Source organism: Lithobates pipiens, unplaced genomic scaffold, assembly GCF_037356315.1.
Source record: "Lithobates pipiens isolate NorthernLeopardFrog02 unplaced genomic scaffold, aLitPip1_a1.2 Scaffold_13, whole genome shotgun sequence".
NCBI lineage: Eukaryota > Metazoa > Chordata > Amphibia > Anura > Ranidae > Lithobates > Lithobates pipiens.
This window is the reverse complement of record NW_027507718.1, coordinates 249025732-249052675: the sequence shown is the minus strand read 5'-3', so window position 1 is coordinate 249052675 and position 26944 is coordinate 249025732. Positions and strand designations below refer to the sequence as shown.

Here is a 26944-nt window from a genome sequence, read left to right as displayed (position 1 = left end):
CAAAATATTGACACTTTTGGGGCCCAGTTTGGACATTTTCTCTTAGGGGTGTACTCACTTTTGTTGCCAGCAGTTTAGACATTAATGGCTGTGTGTTGAGTTATTTTGAGGGGACAACAAATTTACACTTTTATACAAGCTGTTTACTTACTATTTTACATTGCAGCAAAGTGTAATTTCTTCAGTGTTGTCACATGAAAAGACTTAATAAAAATATTTACAAAAATGTGATGGGTGTACTCACTTTTGTGAGATACAGTGTGTATGTATACAGTGCCTTTAAATTTTTCACATTTTGGCATGTTACAACTGTAAATGTATTTTCTAGGGATTTTATGTGATAGACCAACACAAAGTGGCACATAACTGTAAAGTGGAAGGAAAATGATAACTGGTTTTCAATATTTGTGTGTAAACAAACGAAAAAAAAAGTGACATTTTTGCCCATTCTTCTTTGTAAAATAGCTTAAGCTCTGTCAGATTGGATGGAGAGTGTCTGTGAACAGCAATTTTCAAGTCTTGCCACAGATTATCAATTGGATTTAGGTCTGGACTTTGACTGGGCCATTCTAACACATGAATATGTTTTGATCTAAACCATTCTATTGTAGCTCTGACTGTATGTTTTTAGGGTTGTTGTCCTGCTGGAAGGTGAACCTCTGACCCAGTCTCAAGACTTTTGCAGAATCTAATGCCCTGTACACAGATCCAGTTTTCCCGTCGGAATAAACTCTGAAGGTTTTTCCGATGGAAAAATATAGAACATGTTCTCTAAGTCCGTCTGAATTTTTGACCGAAAAAGTCTGATGGGGCGTACATACGGTCAGAATATATGATGAAAAGCTTCAATCAGACTTTTTCTGTCGGAAATTCTGACCATGTCTACGCCCTGTATTTGGCTCCATCCATCTTCCCATCAACCCTGATCAGCTTCCCTGTCTCTGCTGAAGAAAAGCATCCCCACAACATGATGCTGCCACCACCATGTTTCACGGTGGAGATGTTGTGTTCAGGGTGATGTGCAGTGTTACTTTTCTGCTATACATAGCGTTTTTGCTTTTAGGCCAAAAGGTTCAATTTTTTTTTTTTTTATGGGTTTCATCTGACCAGAGCACCTTCTTCCACGTTTGCTGTGTCCTCCACATGGCTTCTCACAAAATGCAAACAGAACTTTCTATGGCTTTACTTCAACAATGGTTTTCTTCTTGCCACGCTTCTGTAAAAGGCCAGATTTGTGAAATGCACAATTAATAGTTGTCCTGTTGGCAGATTCTCCCACCTGAGCTGTGGATCGCTGTAGCTCCTCCAGAGTTACCATGGGCCTCTTGGCTGCTTCTCTGATTAATGCTTTCCTTGCCGGCCTGTCAGTTTAGGTGGATGGCCATGTCTTGGTAGGTTTGCAGTTGTGCCTTACTCTCAATTTTTTATGGTGATTTGAACAGTGCTCTGTGAGATGTTCAAAGCTTGGGATATTTTTTTATAACCTAACCCTGCTTTAAACTTCTCCAACTTTATCCCTGGCCTGTCTAGTGTGTCCCTTGGCCTTCATGATGCTATTTGTTCACTAAGGTTCTCTAACAAACCTCTGAGAGCTTTACAGAACAACTGTATTTATACTGAGATTAAATTACACACAGGTGGACTCTATTTACTAATTGGGTGACTTCTGAAGACAATTGGTTCCATTCGATTTTTAGTTAGGGTTATCAGAGTAAAGGCGGCTGAATACAAATGCACACCACACTTTTGTCAAATTTTTTTTTACAAATATCTTAAATCGTTTTCCTTCCACTTCACAATTATGTGCCACTTTTGTGTTTGGTCTAGCACATAAAATTCCAATAAAATAAATTTATGTTTTTGGTTGTAACATGACAATATGTGGAAAATTGCAAGGGGTGTGAATACTTTTTCAAGGCACTATGTATGTGCGTGTGTCTATTTTTGATATATCTCAAACATTTTAAAATGTATTAAAGCAAGGAATTGGTGTCCAGGTAGTGGATATATATATATATATATATATATATATATATATATATATATATATATATATATATATATATATATATATATATATATATATATATATATATATATATATATATATATATATTATATAATTTTTTATTTTTACAATTTTTTTTTTTTTAGGAGCCCCACTAAACAGAACCCTGATATCTCACTTTTGCAACAAAGAAAGGGGTTGAGGACAGAGATTCCCGAGCCGCTTTCTCTGCAGTGTCAGCTGCACTGGAAAGTGAAAGAATTGGAAATGCTCTGTACTGAGTGTCTTCGTGTTCATTCACAAACTGCAGCCTAGTAAACACAATTTACTAGGCTTCAGTTATAAATAAACACAGTGAGTAATCTTTACCAAATGACTTGGGCCTGGGCAACAGGGGGAATTTACACCACATGGGGGTGATTAAGGTGTGCCAAGGCATACCCACTGCACATGCCTATGGTACACACACAAACATATTAACAATAAACTTTAAATATTCCACCACATTAAAGATCAGATACACTATATTACCAAAAGTGTTGGCATGCCTGCCTTTACACGCACATGAACTTTAATGGCATCACGGTCTTCGTCTGTAGGGTCCAATATTGAGTTGGCCCTCCCTTTGCAGCTATAACAGCTTCCACTCTTCTGGGAAGGCTGTCCACAAGGTTTAGGAGTGTCTATGGGAATGTTTGACCATTCTTCCAGAAGCACCTTTGTGAGGTCAGGCACTGATATTGGACAAGAAGGCCTGGCTCGAAGTCGCTACGTCTGAGTTTAGGGTGGAAGAACTTAAATGGCCTGGACAGAGTCCTGACCTCAACTCAATAGAACACCTTTGGGATGAATTAGAGCAGAGACTTCGAGCCAGGTCTTCTCCTCCAACATCAGTGCCTGACCTCACAAATGCGCTTCTTGACGAATGCTCAAACATTCCCATAGACACTCCTAAACCTTGTGGACAGCCTTCCCAGAAGGCAAACTCAATATTGAACCCTTCAGACTAAAGCCTCATACACAGGATCGAATTGTTGGCCAACAGAGCGTCAGACTTTTGTCTGAAGGGAGAGTGTCAGGAACTTGTCTTGCATACAAATGGTACACAATTGTTGGGCAACAAACACTAACGTAGTTATGTACTACGTGGAATTTCAGCTCTTGAGCACCACCCTTTGGGTACCTTCAGCTAATGTTGTGTTTTGAGCACTGATTCCGAGCATACTTGTTTGTACTTTGGACTTTTGCGTGATGGACTTGTGTACAGACGATATGCAAATCTGACAACAGACCGTTGTCTGCCGAAAATTTACTAGCCTGCCATCCAACATTTGTTTGGCGGAAAGTTGGACAACAATTGTCTGAAGGAGCGTACTAATGGTCGGATTTTAAGCCAACAGTCTGTCATCACACAATTCCCTGCCGAAAATCCGATCGTGCGTACGAGGCTTTAGACTGGGATGCCATTAAAATTCATGTGCGTGCAAAGGCAGATCGTCCCAATACTTTTGGTAATATAGTGTATGTAGCTGTTGTAATTAGGCTTTAGGTTTGCTTTACTAAAATATCTCTTGTTGATCTGGGGAAAACAGGAATATCGTATTAAAACATAAGGTCATTCTAGCCATTTTTCCCAAGATCGAATGCATCTTTAGATGGTAAAAAGTAGGAAGTAGTGTGTTTTTAAGAAACCTCCAGTAGAGGGCGACAAAATATTGCACTTTTTTGTATGTGTCTTTCAAGAGATTATTTTCTTACGAGAGGCCTCCTACATTAATGGATAGGTTGTCTTATTTGTTTTAAGCCCCATACGCATCAGATTTCCTGCTGATTTTTGTCTTCGGATTTACCAAAAGCATGAAGTGGAAGGGCCTGTCTGATTGCATATAAATTGAAACTCCTAAGGTTTGACCTCATATTATATGGTTTTGTAAATCTGAAAGAAAAAATCAGCAGAAAATTTGATAGTCTGTATGGGGCTTTAGGCATTTCACAATTCAATCTAGTTCTATAAGTATGTTTAAACGGTCGACCATTTTTGATTCATTCATTTGAGACCACTTATCTTTTATTTTATTTTTTTTTCACATTCAGACTCGCCACGTTATTAAAGTTGTAAAATTAGAATATGCAATAAAATGCATGCTTATTAGGGTATTGTACATGATACAATAGGGTACATAATCCCTTATTACACACTCTGACCTTCTGTATAATAACTGCTTTGTTTACCAGCTTTTGAAAATGAGCGGTCTGTTTATCCTCCACATTTAAAGGCCACTTCACTGGTTTTTAGTTCATTATTCTTCTTTTTAGCAGCTTTATACATTTTTTTTTTATATATACATATAATCTCAAGTTCAAAGCCTGTATACAGCCATTGTGTAATATCAAAACTGTTTACAGTGCAGAGCCAAGACAGGCAAAGGACTCACTCAAGTGATATGTTTACACAAATACAATACTAAAGCTTAGTACACACAATGAGATTATCGGACGAATGATCGTCCTTCCAATTTGGAAGTCATGTAAAGTATTTTGTATTGTATTTCCGGATGAAAACTGTACTGATTAATCACTTCAGCCCCGGAAGAATTTACAGATTACGAATTCGGCACTGCGCCGCTTTAACTAAAAATTGCGCGGCCGTGCGTCGTGGCTCCCAAACAAAATTGACGCCATTTTTTCCCCACAAATACAGCTTTCTTTTGGTATTTGATCACCCCTGTGGTTTTAATTTTTTGCGCTATAAACAAAAAAGAGCATCAATTTTTAAAAAAAACGCAATATTTTTTACATTTTGCTATAATAAATATCCCCCAAAAATATATATATAAAAAAAACACTTTTTTTGCGCAGTTTAGGCTGATACGCATTCTTCTACATATTTTGGTAAAAAAAATTGCAATAAGGGTTTGGTTTGCGCAAAAGTTATAGCATTTACAAAATATGGGATCGTTTATGGCATTTTTTATTTATTTTATAAATTTTTGTTTGTTTTTTTATTTTACCATGACTGCGACATTATGGTGGACACATTGGACATTTTTTACATATTTTTGGGACTATTGTCATTTATACAGCAATCAATGCTCTACAAATGCACTGATTTCTGTGTAAATGACACTGGCAGTGAAGGGGTTAACCACTAGGTGGCAGTGTAGGGGTTAAGTGTGCCCTGGGGTGTGTTTCTAACTGAGGGGGCGTGGCTGCATGTGTCACATGTCACTGATCTCTGCTCCCGATCACAGGAAGTAGAGATCAGTGACAATGTCTCTAGGCAGAACGGAGAGATGCTTGTTTACATTAGCATCTCCCCGTTCTTCCTCCCCGTGAGGTGATCGCGGGTATCCCCCCCCGGCGATCAAGTCCGCGGGACCTGCGGCCCGTCTCGCGGAGCTTGCCGTGGGTGCGCCCGCTGGCCGTCTCTTAACCACTAGAGATCCACGCTATAGCCGAATGACGGCCACAGCGTGGACCTGCATTGCCGGGATGACTTCATTAGAGCGTGCGCCGCGCTCCTGTGATCAGTAAGTCTATGAGACTTGCTGGCTCGCAGATCGGCGTAAGGGGATGGTCCCGACCCCTTACCATGTGATCAGCTGTCAGCCAATGACAGCTGATCATGTGATACCAACACAGCCAGTAATCGGCAATTTTTTCTTCTCAAGAAAAAAAAAAGCCCATCACTGGCGGCAGTGAGAGGGACATCAGTTCCGATCACTGTGAGCTGCCGCCAGCTCTCAGTGCACACCAGCGCCACGTGTCAGTGCCCACAATCGGTGCCTTAAGAACAGTGCTGCATATTGGTGTCGCCTATCAGTGCCATCTATCAGTGGTGCCCATCCGTGCCAATAAGTGCCATCTTATCAGTGCCACCTTATCTGTGCCTATCAGTGCCCACCAGTGCCGCCTCATCAGCGCATATCAATGAAGAGGAAGAATTACCTGTTTGCAAAATTTTATAACAAACTATTAAACATTATTTATTTTTTTTTCAAAATTTTCCATCTTTTTTTGTTTAGCAAAAAATAAAAACCCCAGCTATGATTAAATACCACCAAAAGAAAGCTTTATTTGTGGGAAAAAAATGATAAAAATTTAATTTTGGGTACAGTTATTGTATGCCCGTTGTTGTTGTACCCTGCAATTGTCATTCAAAGTGCGTCGGCGCTGAAAATTGGTCTGGGCAGAAGGGGGGTTTAAGTGCCCAGTAAGCAAGTGGTTAAAGGGGAAACGTACAGGTACATTAGTTTGCCTGTATGAGCCCTTCTGCCGATCATATATCGGCGCGAGGCGGTCGGCAAGCAGTTAAATGAACATTGTACATTTTTGTGTTTGTCCCTTTGTATAATTTCGGGCAACAGCTCTGTACTAACCATCTGATTATCATACGATCACGTCTAAAGCGGAGTTTTTTTTTTTTTTTTTTGTCTGGTTTTCTCATATGTACGAGGCTTTAGTCTCTCACTAATGGCTCATACACACAATCAGAAAATCGTACTAAAAATGCCACTTTCAAAGTGATTGCACGATAATCTGATCGTTGGTACACAGCTTTCGAGAGCCGCTCAGTACAATTCATGTGAAATTATAAGATGGAGCTAGAATTTAAAAAAAAATTTCTTGTACGATTTTTGTTTTAATAAGTACAGTTGTCCGAAAATACAATACAAATACACTACAACACATTGCATCACTTTTGAATTTCGTAACTTGTAAACTCTTCTTTTTTCGATAGAGTAGCATGCAAAAAAAAAAACAAAAAAAAAAACATTATTCATCCAATAATATGTACAAGGTGTAAGTTTCTAACATTGTAGCAGTAACTATGTACATCCCAATGGTAATATCTGACAAAAGAAACAAGATTATAACATTGTGGCACTTGGCTACAGTCAAGATTCAACCATTTAGACCGAAAAAGAAACCGTAATTGGGACAATAAATTTTTTTTTCTTCTTCTGGGAATAAAAACCTTAAGGGGGTAAGGGCAAGATAGAAGTTGGGTATAAAACCAAAAAAAGAGAGAGGGAGGAAAGAAGGGAAAAGATAAGACATAAAGAGGAGTCTGAGGTTTTCTGGATACATGGACATAGCTGCTTGCTGAGGGCCTGGTTACATTTGTGATGGCTCTCTCAAGAGTCATCTGTAATGGATCGCTTTTCAGGGGTTGTTTGACAGGTGTTGGAACCATTATATTGCCTACTTAATGCCTGGTGTGGCACTGGAGCTCGGAATCGGTTTATCTGAGCTGTGTGCTTTAGTCCCTCCCTAATCATTTCTAATCTTTCATGCAAATGGACCTTTTAAAATTACGATCCAGCTTATGCTGGTTATCAGCCCTAATCTAAAACTAGCAATAGAATCCGAGACTAGAAGGGACAGGGCTAACTACAGTAACAGAAGCGGCATATAAACTCATTGCAATAAAAAGATTCACTTTAATATACTGGAAGGTGACCCCTACACATAAAGTAGCCATATCCATTTCTCCCTCTCCCCCTCACCCCCCTCTCCTCCTCTAACAACTAGACGGACCACAGCCTAGCCACTCTTCTCCTCTAGCCACAGCCTCTTCTAGCCCTTCTCCCCTTTACCCCAAAGTCTAGGATCCTGGCGTCCTCCAGACTAAAGCCCTGCATTGGATGTGTTGATGCTAGAGCATGGAGGAGCACCATCTGTGGAGGATCAGATAAGTAAACGTTTCTCCTCTCCCCCTAGAAAAAATTAGCATCTAAACCAGTGGTAGGCAACCTCAAACTACAAATCCCATCATGCCTCTGCCTCTAGGAGTCATGCCTGTGATTGTCAGGCTCTTGCAATGCCTCATGGGACTTGTAGTTTCACCACAGCTGGAGGACAGAGGCTGCCTGCCCCTGATCTAAACCTTCCACTGTAAGCAAAGTTTAGATGCAAGGGATAATTTTAAATGTTTTGGGAGTTGGGCTTTGAAGCTGAACTCTAGGAAAGTAAGGGCGATTTACACTAACTGTACTGATCATTAATGTCATCAGGAATGAAAGTGAGGGTAAATCTAAAATTTTGAGTTGCCACCAGAATAGGAATAGTTGGGAAATTATTCATTGGTGACAATTGTTCCCGTGACAGCTGCCTAAGAGGGGATCTTCCTCACTTCAAAAAGATATCCTCTTCTTTCCTGTTGAGTCTACAGGATGGAAAGTAAAGGGAGGTCTCCCTAATGACACAAAGATGACAAAAAAATGAACCGTGGTTTTAAAGTGATTGTAAACTATCACCTTGTAAAACAACCCATTCAGTTTATAATGTTTTTATTTTTATACAAAAATGTTTTGCCTTTCATTTCTATTTTAATCTCCCCCCCCTTTTTTTTTTTTGTTTAAAGTGATCACCTTTCCTCTATTCTTAGCTGCATAATAGCTGGGGAAGGAGAAACAGCAGCAGGACACTGAGCTTCCCAGTGACTGGCTGTGCAGTGGGGGTGTGTCAAGTCTGATCATTGGAGGCGAGTACACCGAGTTCCCAGCATGGCTAGAGAACTGACCGTGGTCTGCTCTCGTGCTTGGTGTGGTCAGATGTTAATAGAGAACGCAAGGGAACTAGCAGGAACACCAGGGATTTCACACAAAGCAATACAAAGAGAACAGGATACTTTTCTCATACAGCTACATGGTACAGCAGGTACATATCAAGAATATGAAGTGTTGGGGTAACAAACGTTTGAACCCTTCCCTGCTTTATTGAAAATTAAAAAGTTTTTGCTTTCGATTTATTTATTTCATTGATGGTTTAATGAACAGTTTTTGCCAGCTCACCCTGTGAACTTGAAACTTTTTTTTTTTTTTTTTTTTTCTTTTTATAATCCTAAATTATTTAATATGTTTGTGCCCATAGTAAAAAAAAAAAAAGATCCTATTGCTTCTGTAATCAGCGGGGAGAACAATGGCTTAAGTCTGATTGGCAGCATTGAACTATAGAACAGGGCTCAATTAAGCTGGCCATATACTTTTAGTTTGTTTGTTCAGCTAGTGGGCAGAAGGCAACATAAAAAAAAAAAAAATATATATATATCTCTATATAATTTTTATTTATTTTTTTCTAAAAATGTCTCCATCCACACAAATGAGGTAGTTGGAGGAGTTAACACCCCTCCACCGATAAGGCTGATCAAAATCTGGTGTGGTCCATATAACTGGGAGGTGTAGTAGGGGGTGAGTCCATTTACCTACATAATTTTTGTGTTCCTTTGTCTTATATAAGAAAGTTTGGAGGTATGCATAATGTGTGCAACTGTTTATCCTCATGGTAAAAAAAAGACATATATGATAAGATTGTTCATGTAACCAAAGGTGAACAATCCTAGTTTAGCAGTCATTTTTTTTTTTTGCATAGAACAAATGTTTTAGCTTTTAAATCTCTAATTTCTTCAGCCCGTTGTCTTATGTCTATGACTAGCAGAAGTATGAGTAAGACATACCGGCAGGAGGACACTGCTTGCACACAAATTCCTTTTTTTGGACATAGCATCTTATTCAAACCTTTTTTGAATAAACAAATGTAAAATGCAAAGTTGGGTTCAAGCCTGCATTTTGAGTTTGAAGCTATTATCTTTGTATGTTTGTGACTAAGATGCCTAATTGTAAATGAAAAATGACTCTTGCACCCTCTTGATTGGGCTTATTCTAGTGAAGAGTGTGTATTCAAGATACTGGCAGGCACATTTTTCAGTGTGACAATGGTGTATTTGTTTTCTTCAGAGACGGGAAGTGATACACAAAGAGAAAATCGACTAAAGGAGCTGATCCATGAATTGCCAGATACTCATTATAGCCTGCTGAAGTACCTCTGCCACTTTCTGACTCAAGTAGTGGAGCGACATGCCGAAAATAAAATGAATATCTACAACCTGGCTACTGTGTTCGGACCAAACTGTTTCCAGTATGTATTTTTTTTTTTTTTGTCTTGTTTTTTTCACAAAGTCTTTGACAACTTTTGATGTGTTAAATTTTACAGTATATAAACAGAACAGGTAGGTGGTAAATATAGTATAGTATGCTCAGGTTGACATTTACTGTATATTGGTATGTGGCTAAATAAAGTTACCAGATTTTCTAATTGAAATCTGGAGACGCCCCAATGAGTTTGCCCAATGCAATGGGTTCCTTGAGCTGTTGCAGATTTAGTTGAAATCTTTAATTCTTTCATCCTCTGATCTCTTCTCATCCACCACCAATCTTCTGGTACCACCTCCTCCATTCATTGAAGCTGTACAAGATGACTAGGATGCAGCACTTTTTTTTTATTTATTTTTTTTAAAGCGATAAGCATGTAGGGTCCCTTTTTAAATATCAATTTAAGGTTTAAAGAAATCTATAAAAATAATTACATTACAAATTTCACTGCAAAAACACAGGCGTAGGTAAGAGTTCAGTTAAGGTAAGTAAGGCAGAGATCAGTAGTAAGTAATGCAGAGTTCAGGTGTCAGTAGTTGAGAGGTCAGAGTAGTAACCCAGGGTTCAGAGGTCAGTAGTAACGCACGGTGCATGGGTTAAAAAGTTTGTATAGTGTGTCAGTGCAGGTGAGTGTGTTACACAATGTTAGTATGGCTCCTCCCCTAGTATTCTAGTCCCAGTATTGGCAGTTAAGGCATTGGCTGCCCCATGTAAGCAGGGCCCACACAGTGAGACTCCCACAAAAAGCCTTCATTCATCCAACGTCACGGCTCTGAGCTCAGAAGCCACTTCCACACCATGTGACAGGTAACAATGCCAATTGTCAAGCTCTGCTTCATCCTGTAAGGTTTCTGGATATTGGAGCATGTAGAAGAAAAAAAAATGCTAAGGAGGATTGGCTTTTTATTATTTGACCTTCAATTAATGCAGCTGAGTACACCCCCAGGGACATAGTTTTCCAGGAACAGGCCTCTCGTTTCAGGACTGTACCTAGGAAATGGAGACAAATGGTAACCTTAATGTTGAATGCATAAGGCTAAACTCTACATACAACTAAGTTCAGTTACTGGGCATGCTCCCGACAGGATGAACTTTTATTTATTCATAGTGAACATCTACAAACTCAAGATATCTCATTCAGTCTGCATTTGTAAAATTGCATAGGCAGATACCTGTAGTAGCAAGGGTGCATATCAACAGATTAATAACTTTGGCCTTTTAAAAAACTGTAATGCCGATTATTTGGGATGAAAACCATTAGTGGATGTATGTAGAAATGGCCACCATAACAGCGAATAGCCACTCAGAAATACAGTATTTAACATTTTGCCGTTGCCCAGTATAATGACCAACCTTGGAATGCATAATGTGTTGCACACATTGCTGTATTGAGGTATGCGGGCAGCTGAGCATTCACTATACAGTATCTTACTTATTAACTGGATAACATTCAGAATATGTTGCAGGGGAATGGCTATCTGCATTATCACTGACAATTCACAAGCCTGTAGCCTCTCAATCAGCACCTGGCCATACCTAGTGTGCCCTTTGCTTTATGGCTTGACAGTAAGGATGTGCTCCGGTGTATTCGCACAGCCCACATGCAGAGCCCGCCAGGAAGTCGGCACTGCTCTGCGCTAATCAAAGGCAGTGAGACATTGCCCGATCTCTGCAGCTGCGCATCGGGACAATGTCTCACTGCCTGTGATTAGCGCTCTGCAGTGCTGACTTCCTGGCGGGCTATGCACATGGGCTGTGCGAACACGCCGGAGCTCATCCTTACTTGAAAGCCCTGCCTCTATTGCTAGAAACCCTTCCACTGTCAACTGTAGTGCCTGGAAGGGAGATCATGTGAGACATAAATGAAGGAGTATTTGGCTTTAGTCACTGAAGCTAAAGGAAATGTGTTGGTGTGTGTGGGTTTTTTTTTTCTTTTTTTTCTTTTTTTCTTTGAGACTTGTAATAACTGGGTTTGGAACAAGTTCATTGTCAATGTTATGTTTCAAATGCAGCTTTATGCATTGACATACCCGTTTTAGACCCAGTCTGTCTGGGCAGTATGGTCACCTGCAGACTTGGTACAATCCACAGGTAGCTTTAACTTTTTCAATAAGGCAAAGAAGTTGAATTCAACACAATATGACTTCAGACAATTGCCATACCAGGGATGTTTTTCAAGACCTTTTGAAGTGTAATAAAACAATTATCCTGAGCCCGGTCTTTGCCAATAACAAACACTGACTGCAGGTACTTGGAATAAATGGTGAGGGTTTAGCTAGGACTAAACGAACCATCACTAAACAGGACGACAGTGGAAGATGCCAACAGCTCATAGTAAACAAGTTGTAGTAGCCAGAAACTTTCACTAGATGTCAGCATACTAATGAACAATAACCAGTTGCGAACGCTGGGCATGCTAGACGCCCCTAAAAAATATTATCATTGTGCGCAGGACGTGTCTAGTACGTCCGGTCCTTCTGCTGGGTTCCCCCCTCACAGAGTACACAGCGATTCAGCTCTGATTAATCACAGCATAGCAGAAATTTGAAAATTGTTCTGGTCAATTCGGGGGGTGAACAGGTGTGAGATCCTAAGTGGATAATAACCTCCTGCAGTTCAATACAAATCATCAAAATGAGATTCAATTTGGGGCAGAACAGTCATACAGGATTCTTTAGTTGTACTTTTAAGTTATTTTAACTTTGCATATTTCATGATATTTTCTTAAAGAGTTTAAGGGCATGGATAATTTCAATCTGATAGACTAAGGGCGATAATAGAATAAACTAGGGAACAGAGAATTACAGACGACTTAAAGGGGTTGTAAACCCTCTCTGTTTTTCACCTTAATACATTCTATGCATTAAGGTGAAAAACATTAATGCAGCAGCGCCCCTGAGCCCCGACATTTTCACGATGGGAACGAGCACAACAACTCCGGCTGGTGTCTCGTGTCCTGATTGGATAGCAGCCATGACACGGGGCCAAGTCATGCATTCGCGGCTATGGATGCCGAATGATGGACTCGGGAGCACGCTCGAAAGGTAACCCCCTTGAGAGAGCGCTTCTCCTAGGGGTTATCTGATGTGGGGAGGAGCCCCCGAGAACCGCCAGAAGATGGGGGTGGAGGCCACTCTGTGCAAAACGAGCTGCACAGTGGAGGTAAATATGATATGTTTGTTAAAAAAAAAAAAAAACTTACAATCGCTTTAATATTTCAGCAACTATAGGGATTTGCTGAGTGACAAGCTCGTGCACAAAATTTGTATCAGGGGACCGACATTTATCAGGCAGGCTTGGTCCTGGTTAATTCAGTTCAGTCTTATTTTATTGAGAAAGGAGAGGTGTACAGTACACAAATACATCATTCAATAACGCATAGATATAGACATAATTTTAATACTAGTACCATAACGTCTCAGGGTATAGACAATTTGTTAGCTTCAACTGAGTTAATTTGGTATATAAGCCCATGCAGCTATAGCATCTATCATTACATATTAATGGTCGGTGAGCACCACTATCCACGAGTGGTGTCCACACATTACAAATGTGCTAGGGCTTTTGTAATTGTGCTAAATGCAATTTCTCATAGGGGGAAACTCTGTGTGGGTTACAAATTTCCCGGCTGATGAGACAAGAGATTATGGTTTGGGTGGTTGTGTAGCACTGCTCCACTGTTCATTTAACTGCTTTACTTCAGTAGAATGGCCCGGGTGCGCAAAACCACGTACCTGTACATTATTCTGTCATCGGTGGCTAGCGAGCGCGTGCCGTGGAGCGATCCTACGGTTCCTGCAGATTCTATATCCACCGATCGTGGATCAAAGAGGCAGAACGGGGAGATGCCGCAATATTGCAGTCATGATAAAAAATCACATCACCGCCATTACTAAAAAAATAAATAAAAAAAATGCCATAAATCTATCCCCTCTTTTGTAGACGCGATAACTTTTGCGCAAACCAATCGATATACACTTATTCTTTTTTGTTATTTTTTTTTTTGCCAAAAAAAAAGAATACATATTGGCCTAAACTGAAGAAGAATTTTTTATTTATTTATTTTTTTTAATATTTTTTGGGGGGATATTTATTCTATTTAAAAAAAATTATATATATTCAAAAAATGTTTTTTAAAAATTTTCTTTTTTTGTTCATAGTGCAAAAATTTAAAACAGTAGAGGTGATCAAATACCACCAAAAGAAAGCTCTATTTGTGGGGGAAAAGACCATTTTGTTTGGGTACAACGTCCCACGACCGCGCAATTGTCAGTTAAAGTGACGCAGTGCCGTATCGCAAAAATGGGCTTGGTCAGGAAGGGGGTAAATCATTCTGGGGCTGAAGTGGTTACATACCAAATCATATTTGAGTGCAGTGTTGTTATCTATAAAGGAAACCACTATGTAAATAAGTATACAGATTATTGTACTTTGGTTTTACTCACTCACTATACCTACTAGCATGGCAAATACAATTAAACTATGACTGGCCTGTATTTCACAATTTATCTTTGTTCTGTGGACTTAGTATTGATTTATGAATTTTTCTCATGTCTTGTGTTTTTATTTTTATTTTTTATTTTTTTTTCAGTCCTGTGTGTATTTTCTCTCATAATGGCTCCCTTTTTTTTTTCCCAAGCTTTTAATTTTTTCATAAATCAAGTGTGTGTAGCTAGTTATATATGTCATGTCCTACTGGTGTACGTGGCAGTCTTTTAGTACGGATGTTACAACTGATGTGTTCACGTGATTGATATGGCTAAACAGAAACTCACTTGTTATCAGTGTCACATAATCAAGTTTTCTATACACTAATGATCAGGTTATTTACTGTTCCGTCAATGCGCATGACTCATTGCACCCTTTGTCTAGGGAGCCTCTGCACCCAGTAGCAATATTTCTAAGTATGTTACAAGTCTGCTATTACTGTGACGCAAACATCCAGTGATATTCATGGATCAATAGACACTGGCACCAAAAGCTTCTCACTGGAAATTCTGACTGACATGATATTGGCATGGAAACCTTTCTCTGCTATATGGGTGTAATAATATTTCATCATTATAACAAGGGTTCGCAGTTAGGTTAATTTTAATGGTTTATGTTAGGGGTCAAGTTGTTGTGGAAATTCACATCACATCAGAGATTGCTGGACTCCGACAGCCGCAGGCATACCCCCCCATAGGCAGAGGGATGATGAGTTTTGTAGTTTCACCCTAATGAAAGAAGGCAGTGGCAGAACACCAGGGCCGGTCGCAAGTGCGACTTTTGGAACCTTGGTAGTTCCGCCACAGTCAGTGTGGTGTGTTTATTTGTTTTTTTTTTTGTTTGTTTTTTTCCATTCCATATTTTTAATCTTTCTTAGAAAATGTTGTGTGTTTTTTTTTTTTTTTTTTTTTATGCCCCAGAATGAATGGATAGGAAAAACTCTACAGAGCTTCCCGTATAGTCATAAACTGAAGCATAGTAAACATTTTGCTATGCATCAGTTATTAAAGAACAGTCAGTAAGTTGCTACAGATCACTGACTCTATTCATTAATACAGGGAAGGGGCCAGTAAATGTCATATTTACTGGCCCCTTCCCTGCTCTTCATCCTGACAGATCCCCGTCATCAGCCTGCAGGAGAGTAAAGGGGGTAATCGTGCAGCACTGCGGGGGATGAGGGGGACCAGGGGAGGACACAGGAGCCCAAACACAGCAGGAGGTGGATAGGAGTGACAGTGGGCGGCATGTAGAGGAACCAATCCCCTCCTTCTTCCTGCAGAGAGGGGGATCAGTTCCTCTATATGCCCCCCTCCAATCCAAGTGTACAGGGGGCCAGGTTGCAATTGTGACCTCTGTACATAAGCCCCTGGTTTCACCATAGCTGGTGTGCTGAGGTTGCCTACCCCTAGATTAAGTTTAAAACCAAATCAAACCCTCCGTTTAGGTCCGCTAACTACAGTATGTTCTAAGAGGATCAAAACAAATGTGACTTACAGTGGGGAAGAAGTGGTCTGATTGCAGAGATTTGACCTGCACCCTACTGAGTCAGACCTAAAGCTCTGCAATTAGCAATGCTTATGTACCCCACTGATTGGTGAGCTCTGGCTCTATTCAGCAGAGAGCAAAAGAGATCACTGATTTCCCACAGAGAGAAAGGGTAGCACTCTGCATCATGTTGCAACCTCGATAAGGAACTTTTCTTATTTGCTCCCTTTTGGTCTGTTTAATATAACTGAAAGCATTTTGTTATATCTAGTAAGTGCAAAAAACTTTATAAAGCCAGCCATAGACTGTATAAATCTGCTGAACCAGCCACAATTCAAACCATGTATGGGCAGGCTAAATGTACCCTAGTTGATCAATTGAGCCTGCTGGATTTTGCATGTGACTTTTGCTAGCAGCTGTTATAGCTACTAGCAACACCCCCTCCCCACTTGGAGATCGCAATGGCTCTGTAGAAGGGATTTCCCTGTTGACATTGTCTGTTTTGATGGGGGAATCGAGCAAAATAAATTTGTCCGTCTATGGCTGGCCTTAGCCCTTGTACACACGGTCAGACATTCCGACAACAAAATCCGTCGGATTTTGGCCGAAACTGTTGCATACACACAGTCGGACAAAGTTGTCAGAAAATCTGAACGTTCGTAACGTGATGACGTTATTTCATTAGGACAGGACTACGTTCAGGCTAGTAGCCAATAGCTTTGGTCTAGGAATTTGATCTGAGCATGCGTGGCACTTTGTCCAATCGGAATTCTCTACACATGATCGGCCAAAGTCCGATCGGATCATGTTGTTGGAAAATTTTATAGCCCAGACGGAAACAGTCCGATGGAGCCCACACACTGTCCTATCAGACATTGTCTATCGGAATGTCCGACCGTGTGTACAAGGGCTAAGAGTAGGAGTTTTAAAGCGGAGATCCAACTAAAAAAAAGCTACAAATACTGCAGTGCTGACTTTTAATAATCGTACACTTACCTGTCCCAGGGTCCAGCGATGCGGGGGAACGAAGCATGCGTGAGCCGAGCTGTGACTGGCCAGGCAATCATCTGGGACCTGTGACATGTCCCAGATGATTGCCGAGAGGGAGGGGGGAGAGGTGAACTTGCTTCCGGTGCCCCGGGAGGAAGTGGGAGCTGAAATCCTCTAAAAAGAGGGTTTCCGCTCCCCCCCAAAAAAGTGACATGCCAAATGTGGCATGTCAGGGGGTTACCTTCCCTTAAAGCAGAAGTTCAATTTTTGGGTGGAACTCTGCTTTAAGTAGTTGGACACTGAGCAGGGCTGATACCCCCTCAGTCCACAAAAATGTGGTGTATTGTTGGCCCACAACAAGACTTTGAGGAGGTGAGTGCACTTCTGACAGATCACCAGGTACTTTTCTGTACTTGTAGGGTTTTTAATGGGATAAAACCTGGGGATGTATGTATTGCAGAGATGTATTAAATATATTTTTTTATTTTGCCTTGCTGTAGGTCAAAGGTTTGGTTTAGGGATTAGGTTACATTTTACAGTATGCCTACATTAAAAGAGATCTTAAGGAAAAAAAATATAAATCTGCTGGGTTGCAAATAGTTAAATCTCAGGTTGTGCTTAGCACTTCCTGGATCACTGCCGTTATGTACAATGAATTGAATTTATCACAGATATCTGATGCTTTGGACTGCAAAGTTACATAGTCAACATTAATAGCCAAAAATGAAAAACGCCTGTAAACGAAACGCATCTAAACGCGAGTTGCCGTTTTAGATGCATTTAGCACGTGAAATGCCTCTAAACTCGGCGTCCAAATTTTTTTTTCACTTTCCGTAAGGCCCCATGTACACGGGACGCTGCTAAACGTACGTTCAGAGGCAGTTGGACGCTTTTTTAAAACTGACCATGAACTCAATGTTATCCTATGTGACCATGCATACAGTCTCATTTATTGCTGTTTTTAGGCAGTTGCGTTTAAGTGTTTCTTTGAAAGCAAAAAAATTGGTTCAGACACCGAAGATTTCCACGTTTCAGACGGCAAACGCGGCTAAATGTGGTACCGGTGTTTAGCCGCGTTTTATGTTTATAAGCGTTTTAAAGGTGCCCTATTTTTTTGGCCATTAAAAATCTCAAAAATGATGAAAAAACATATAAAATATAAAAAAAAAAAATAGCTTGCAATGATTCATAAACCATTTATATACCCTAATGAGCCCTTGATCCATTCCAATACACCACTAGCATTGCAGTTATCAGAAGTATAATTGGAATTTGACCCATATGTTAGATTTGAACAAGCAGCTTGTGGGAGGTGACGTGGCAAGTGGAAAATCCACAACTTGTGGCAGGTGACGTGGACAGTCCACAACTTATGGGTGGCAAGTGGACAATCACAGAAATCGAGGCAAATACATGTAGACAACTGCTCTTTGCTGCTGCTACTCACTGCTACTCACTCTGGTCAAAATGGCTGAAATAGTTAACCAACAATGTTTTTTGAGCTTGGGGAGGGTCTTAAATTAGGTAATCTTAATAAACACTGCATTTAGCCGCAAATGCGGCTAAATGGGCGTTTTAAACGGCGGTTTCAATGTGTCAAAAAAATTCAGAGGACTTTGCCTCAGCGTCCCATGTACATGGGGGCTTAGGCCTCATGTACGCTGCTGCTTGTAAATGGACACTTGGAGGCAGTTAGCTGCTTTTTTCAGTACTCAGGTTAGTTTAATGTCGTTTTTAGGCAGTTGAGTTTAGAGGCCTTTTTAGGCCACATGTACACAGGACGCTGCTAAACGCACGTTCAGAGGTAGTTGGACGCTTTTTTCAACTGTCCCTGAACTCCTTCAATGTTATCCTATGTGACCATTTACAGTCTCGTTTATTGGTGTTTTTAGGCAGTTGCGTTTTAACAGCGTTTCTTCCAAAGCAAAAAAAAATGGGTTCAGACGCCAAAGTTTCCGATGTTTCAGATGCCAAACGTGGTAACCCATGTTTCGTTTATAGGCGTTTTTTGTGTTTGGCCATTTAAAAAAACATTTATTTTTTTCTAGAAACGCTTCTAAAATGCAAACGCATGGGTTACTATCTGTCAAGTTAAATCGTTCAGGAGAGGTTGTAAAAATGTCCCGTGTACATGAAGCCTTAGGCCGCGTACACACGGGCGGACTGTCTGCCCAACTTAGTCCGCCGAAACACATTTGAGCGGACAGTCCGCTCGTGTGTGGGCTTCAGCGGACTTTTTCAGCGGACTGTCTGACGAACAAAGTCTTACGGAATTTCCGTAAGATGGTCCGTCCAAACTTGGTTTGAGCGGACAGTCCGCCCGTGTGTATGCCAGTCCGCTGTACTTTCGAAATGAGCAGACGAAATGAGAGAACGGAGAAAAGTCTGCTCATTTCGAGCGGGTATCCAGGTAGGCGGGGCCCGTGACGGAGACGTCGCGGGCCCCGCCGCCTGGTATGGACTTAAAGGGGAACCCCAACGCCGAAAAAAATCGGCGTGGGGGTCCCCCCAAGTCCACAACAGACCCTTGTCCGAGCACGCTACCCGGCCGGCCAGGAAAGGGGGGCGAGCGAGCGCCCCCCCCCCTCCTGAGCCGTACCAGGCCGCGTGCCCTCAACATGGGGGGTGCCTTGGGGAAGGGGGGGCCGTGCGGCCCCCCCCACCCCAAAGCACCTTGTCCCCATGTTGATGAGGACAAGGGCCTCTTCCCGACAACCCTGGCCGTTGGTTGTCGGGGTCTGCGGGCGGGGGGCTTATCGGAATCCGGGAGCCCCCTTTAATAAGGGGGCCCCCGGATACCGACCCCCCACCCTATGTGAATGAGTATGGGGTACAATGTACCCCTACCCATTCACCTGTGAAAAAAAGTACAAAAAAAAAACACAACACAGGGTTAAAATATTTTATTGCACAGCTCCGGGGGTCTTCCGTCTTCGGGGGTCTTCTCGCCGGACTCCTCCGCTATCATCTTGTAGCTCTTTTGCTAGCGGAGGAGTCCGGCTTTCTTCCTCCCCGCCGCCGGCCTCTTCTCCCGACTTCGGGGGTCTTGTCCCCCTCTTCGGTTCTTCTGCCGGGCCACCGCGCCTTCTTCTAGCTCTTTTACAGGCGGTGGCCCAGTCTTCTGTCGCTGTCGCCGCCGCCTTCCCTTCTTCTTCTTCTTCTTCTTCTTCTTCTTCCCCAGGATATGTTGCCTCGACGATCTCTCCGGCCGGAATGCCAGAGCCGCGCTGCGCGGCCACTTATATAGTGACAATGGGGCGGTGTCACATGGTATATGTCACATGGGTTGGTGTCACATGGTGACCCCGCCCCTTACGATGTCATAGTCCCCATGTGACATCAACCCATGTGACCAACCCATGTGACATATACCATGTGACACCGCCCCATTGTCACTATATAAGTGGCCACGCAGCGCGGCCCTGGCATTCCGGCCGGAGAGATCGTCGAGGCAACATCTCCTGGAGAAGAAGAAGAACGGAAGGCGGCGGCGACAGAAGACCCCGACAACCAACGGCCAGGGTTGTCGGGAAGAGGCCCTTGTCCTCATCAACATGGGGACAAAGTGCTTTGGGGTGGGGGGGCCGCGCGGCCCCCCCTTCCCCAAGGCACCCCCCATGTTGAGGGCACGCGGCCTGTTACTGCTCAGGAGGGGGGGGCGCTCGCTCGCCCCCCTTTCCTGTCCGGCCGGGTAGCGTGCTCGGACAAGGGTCTGTTGTGGACTTGGGGGGCACCCCCACGCCGATTTTTTTTTCGGCGTTGGGGTTCCCCTTTAAGTCCATTCCAGGCGGCGGGGCCAGCGACGTCTCCTTCGCGGGCCCCGCCTACCTGGAGACGCGCTCGAAATGAGCCGACTTTCCTCCGCGTGTGTGGGCGAGTCCGTTCATTTCAAAAGTTGAGCGGATTGTATGGCGGACTTAGTCCGCTCAAAAAGTGCCGTGTGTGGGCAAGTCCGTTCATTCAAAAGTTTGGACGGACTGTCTGTCGGATTGTCTGACGAACTTAGTTGGGCAGACAATCCGCCCGTGTGTACGCGGCCTTAGAAAGCCGGAAGAAATGTCAATGGACTAAGAGTACCCTGTATGCTTTGTGAATATGTATATTCCTTTATATACATATGATTTTTTTGCTTCAATGTTTTGTTTTGTGATGTGCTTACTCAAATTCCATTATACTTGGGGAAATAACAGCAGAATACATGGTTTTGGGTTGTAGCACTCCGAACTGTATCTGTGAGATTGAGCTAATGCATAGTGTGCAAGCCAGGGTGACATTGCAAAAGGCTGATACCAGCCCAAATTCAGGACTGTACACTGCTTGCCTAGAGTTCAGCTTTAAATAAAAAAAAAAAACCTCCTTGAATTTTGTTTTATTCTGTGGGGTTACAGAAAGTTAATAGGTGGTGTCTTCTCCTAAATTGCTGCCAGTTATTTTCAATTTAGCCTTTACAGAGGTACAAGCTGGAGGAAGAATGTGTTGGAGCCAGACATTACAGGTGAATTTATCGTTTTAATGGTTATTCATGCTGGTTGGGTCCCAAATCTACTTCATAGCAATGGTTTCTGACCACTGCACTATGGATGGCCAAAGTTTGAAACGGCTGCATGTAGTTTAGAATAAATGACTCTAAAATATTGCCCACTGCCCTAAAAAAGAAAAATCCGTAATCTAAGAAGACTCTACTGTGCTTTTCAGGAGTAGTAAATAGTTTATTTTTTTTCAAAGATTTTGCTGTTCACTACAAAATTGTGGTCATTGACTACCCAGTGTTTCTACCCTGAAATATGTAAATACTTATATTTGAACCTCCTATTCATTTTTAGAAACATTATAGTGATGACCGGTATATGTTATAGAGACCCCGTCACCAGGCCATTCTACATAACAATGTTCCCATCAGGTATATGTACATGTAGATATTCCAAACCCCCGGGACTGCTGATGGGGCTGCCATCTTGGATGTGGTGTCAATAGCCCGAGCATACTCAGATCTGTCACTCAAGTGACTCTATAGTATTCCCCTTTAGGCCTGATTTACACCTATGCACTTTTAGTGCTTTTTGCACTGCAGTCCATTTAACATGGTTTCCTATGGAACACGTTCTGTAGTGCAAATCTGCAAAATGCAAAAAGCACTAAAAATGCATAGGTGTGAATCAGGCCTTACTCCACCCCAGGTTGCTACATAAAAGGTTGTGTACATAGACACAGCATGGGGGATGAAAATCTGGGACAGTATAGACAGTAGGTAAACTATTGCAGAGGACTAGGGCTTACCAGTTACCTCCGCTTGGCTTGTTCTTCCACGTCTAGGGGTTCTCAGGGTTGATACCCAACAACTTGGACGCTGACACCAATAAAGTCCTTTTTAATCAATAGTTTTAAAGTTTAAATTTTTATCAAGACAAATGACAGAAATTATGACTAAATAACAGATCAGTTACAGTATTTAGATACATAGATAATAGTATCCAAAAATAATAAAAAATATAATATAAAGAAAACCACATTTAATTATCTCAATTATAATCGGGATAATAAAGATAACGATCGGGAGGTTATTTAATACATCCATTGTGGAGACAATACACAAAAGTAATATCAATATTATCTTCATATATTTATATACTGCCAATTTAACCAGTTGCCGACCGCCGCACGCCGATGTACGTCGGTACAATGGCACGGGCAGGCATAAGGACATACATGTACGTCCCTTGCCTCCCGCGGGTCGGGGGCCCGATCGGGCCCCCGCCCGGTGCCTGCGGCGGTCGGTATTCGTACGGGAGCGATCCCGGACGAGGGGACGGCCATTCATTCATGGCCACCCCCTCGCGATCGCTCCCGACGAATAGAAATCCCCGGTGACATCACTTCCTCTCCTGTAATGTAAACACAGGAGAGGAAGTGATGTATTCTCTCCTCCGTGTCGGTATTTTTCGTTCCGACACGGAGGAGAGCGGATCAGTAAGTTGCACCAACACTCTACACACACAGTAGAACATGCCAGGCACACTCACACCCCCCCTTTACCCCCCGATCACCCCCCCAATTACCCCTGCCCCCCAGTCACAGTGACACCAATGTCATTTTTTTTTTTTTTTTTTTTTTTTTTTTGCATTGGTGTCATTTGTGACTGTAATAACTGTTAGGGCAGTTAGAGTTAGCCCCCTTTAGTTCTAATGTACCCCCCTAACCCCCCCAATAAAGGTTTAACCCCGTGATCACCCCCCGTCGCCAGTGTCACTAAGGCTGGGTTCACATTGCAGCGGTTTATGAGAACGAATGTGATTCGCACCGCACTGCAGTGCAAATCACATCCGATCTCTGTGCGATTCGAGTTCAGCCATTCGCCGCACCCGCCGCACCCGCCACACCCGCCGCACCCGCCGCAAATTCGCACGGGACCCTTTTTTTGGCCCGCAGCAGAATCGGATCGCATGGGTGTTCACACCATGCGATCCGAGTTTGCAGATCGCACTGCGATATGCGAACTGATCTGGGGGTGTCAGTAACATTTCACTGACACTCCCAGCAGTTCGCATAGGGCAGTGTGAACTGCCGCCGGGAGGCATGCGATGCGGGAACCCGCCGCGCATTCGTGGCGTTCCCGCATCGCTCCAGTGTGAACCCAGCCTAATAAGCGATCGTTTTTCTGATCGCTGTATTAGTGTCACAGGTGACGCTAGTTAGGCAGGTAGGTATTTAGGTTCGCTTCAGCTTTTTATAGCGCCAGGGACCCCCATATACTACCGCATAAAGCCCCCTAATTGCCCCCTAGTTAACCCTTTCACCAGTGATCACCATATAACTGTTACAGGTGACGCTGGTTGGTTAGTTATTTTTTTATAGTTTCAGGGCACCCGCCATTTATTACCTAGTCTGACTAGTGTACCCCTAAATTTAGGGGTGTCTACTTTCCAAAATGGGGTCATTTGGGGGGGGTTTGTGCCATCTTGGCATTTTATGGCCTTCAAAACTGTAACGCCCTTAGAAAGCCTGAAGGCGGTGCTTGGTTTTCGGGGCCCCGTACGCGGCTAGGCTCCCAAAAAGTCCCACATATGTGGTATCCCCGTACTCAGGAGAAGCAGCAGAATTTATTTTGGGGTGTCATTTCACATATGCCCATGGCATGCATGAGCAATATATCATTTAGTGACAACTTTGTTAAAAAAAAAAAAAAAAAAAAAAAGTTTGTAATTTTCCCGCAACTTGTGGCAAAATATAAAATATTCCATGAACTCAACATGCCTCTCAGCAAATAGCTTGGGGTGTCTACTTTCTAAAATGGGGTCATTTGTGGGGGTTTTGTGCCATCTTGGCATTTTATGGCCTTCAAAACTGTAATAGGTAGTGAGAAGTGAACTCAAAAATTTACGCCCTTAGAAAGCCTGAAGGCGGTGCTTGGTTTTCGGGGCCCCGTACGCGGCTAGGCTCCCAAAAAGTCCCACATATGTGGTATCCCCATACTCAGGAGAAGCAGCAGAATTTATTTTGGGGTGTCATTTCACATACGCCCATAGCATGTGTGAGCAATATATCATTTAGTGACAACTTTGTGTAAAAAAAAAAAAAAATTTTTTTTTTTGTCATTATTCAATCGCTTGAGGCAAAAAAATAAAATATTCAATGGGCTCAACATGCCTCTTATCAATTTCCTTAGGGGGTCTACTTTCCAAAATGGGGTCATTTGGGGGGGTTTTGTACTGCCCTGCCATTTTAGCACCTCAAGAAATGAGATAGGCAGTCGTAAACTAAAAGCTGCGTAAATTCCAGAAAACGTACCTTAGTTTGTAGATGTGACAACTTTTGCGCAAACCAATAAATATACAATTATTGACTTTTTTTTTACCAAAGACATGTGGCTAAATACATTTTGGCCTAAATGTATGACTAAAATTGAGTTTATTGGATTTTTCTAATAACAAAAAGTAGAAAATATCATTTTTTTTCAAAATTTGCGGTCTTTTTACGTTTATATCGCAAAAAATAAAAATCGCAGAGGCAATCAAATACCATCAAAAGAAAGCTCTATTTGTGGGAAGAAAAGGACGCAAATTTTGTTTGGGTACAACATTGCATGACCGCGCAATTACCAGTTAAAGCAGCGCAGTGCCAAAGTGTAAAAAGACCTCTGGTCATTTACCAGCGAAATGGTCCGGTCTGAAAGTGGTTAAGTAATTCAAAGATGATGAACCTAAATATATTCCCGAACACCCCTATGGGTGCTAAACTGTGTTCGGGACAGTAATAGTAACCTGTCATTTAATAGATACAAAACAAAGATTAAAATATTAGAGCGGGGTAAGTAATTTTTTAATTCAAGTTATCTAGGAACAAAAAACTCGTGCAATGTTTTGGGGACTAGCCCATTTTAACCATGGCTGCCATATTTTATGAGTATGTTCTTTTTTGAGAGGCCGAAGAGCTAGAATTGATTCATAAATGTAATGAGTTTGAGTCGATTCTATCACTTTTTATGGAAGGAGGATCAGGATTTGTCCAGTTATTCTGATCTTGGCTGACAGCAAAATATGTGTAAACACATTTCTAAACTGGATAGGATATTGATCAAGATCAATGGATAATAGAGCCAGTGAGGGATTTTGAGGAATGACTGTTTTGGTAATTTCAGACATAACTTGAAACATTTGTTCCCAATACTTCCCAAGTTTAGGGCATGTCCAAAATGACTGCAACATATCACCTTTTTTGCTGCACAATCTCCAACATTTGTTGTCAAATGTGCCGTTGACTTTAGATATTTTCTCAGGAGTAAGATACCAGCGTTGAGTCAATTTAATGGATACTTCCCATAATGTAGAACAGCATGTGGCTTTATATGTGGTGTTACAAGCTTTTTCCCATTGGTCAACTGTATAGGTGTATCCTAAGTCTTCTTCCCATCTAATTAAAGGGATAGTCTTTGTAAACACACTTTTTTGTTGAAGAAGATTATAGAAAAGAGAGATCCCTTTTTGTTTATGTACGGAGATCTTAAGGAAGGACCAAGCCGATTGGGGAACATTATAGGTCCATGATGGGAGGTTGGAAATGCAATTCTTAGTTCGGAATGTAGAGGAATAAATCTGAATTTGGCAATTGAAATTTATTTTGAAGTGTAGGAAATGGTTTGATCACCCCATTATCAAGTAGATCAGATAGATATTTAATTCCCTTCTTTATCCATGGTGTAAATGAGTTTGTCTAAATGAAATGATGTAGAGTATTTAGCGGAATTTGGACTTTGGTAGGAAGAGGGTGTGAGGAAGTTAGATGCAGAAATCGAACCCAGGATTTAAGTGTCGCTAATATTGTTGGGGAGATGCGAGAAGGTATCTTGGCTCCAAGTGTCATGGAAGGAATCCATATTGATAGATTATTTCCTGGGATCTTAGCAGTTTCCATCTTCCCCCAAATTGTGTCTCTTGAACACATAATATGTCACAATTAAAGGATAAGGCAGACCTCCACATAGAGGTTCGTTTCGCTGGGTGATTCAGTCCCCTTGCATTTAGGGACAATATTTTGAAAGACATATTAATATATATCAAAATTAGATGTTACTATAATTCTATATATTCCTAAAAGAATATTCTGTAGTTTCTATAACGCTTAAACTAAATATCTAAGTATTTGTTATATGATCAGTTCACAGTTACTATTAAATCATGCACACAACAATGTAGATTTTTTTTTTTTTCAAACCTATGAAAAAACGAGTTATTAGTAGTTATTTGGCAATATATATTGCAAGAGGAAAAAAAAAAATTTATTAGAAATATAAAAGAGCGAATAAAAAATAAGAGTAAAGAATTTTTTTTTTCCAAGAGTCAGCAGTAATCCACTCAAAGGAATGCTGACCAAGATAGGGGGTGAAGTTCAAGTAGTAAGGTATTGAGCATCAAACCAGACCGTATATGTCAGTAATGCATTTAACAGGCAGGAGTAGTTCATTTGTATTTAATTCTATTTTGTTCACGTTTTTGTCCAAAGTGGAACAAATTAGGTTTTTCCTTCAAGGCAGGGGTGTTGTGTG

The 26944-nt window shown here is 41.6% G+C and overlaps 1 protein-coding gene across 4 annotated transcripts in view; it reads left to right on the top strand.

The window, feature by feature from the left end:
- The window catches only part of FAM13A (family with sequence similarity 13 member A), a 290352-nt gene that overhangs the window by 43508 nt on the left and 219900 nt on the right, over positions 1-26944 (top strand). For all 4 annotated transcript variants that reach the window (XM_077476499.1, XM_077476498.1, XM_077476500.1 and 1 more), the window contains one exon: positions 9748-9928. In XM_077476499.1, coding sequence (XP_077332625.1) covers positions 9748-9928 — 181 coding nt within the window. The remainder of the gene's footprint in view (positions 1-9747; positions 9929-26944) is intronic.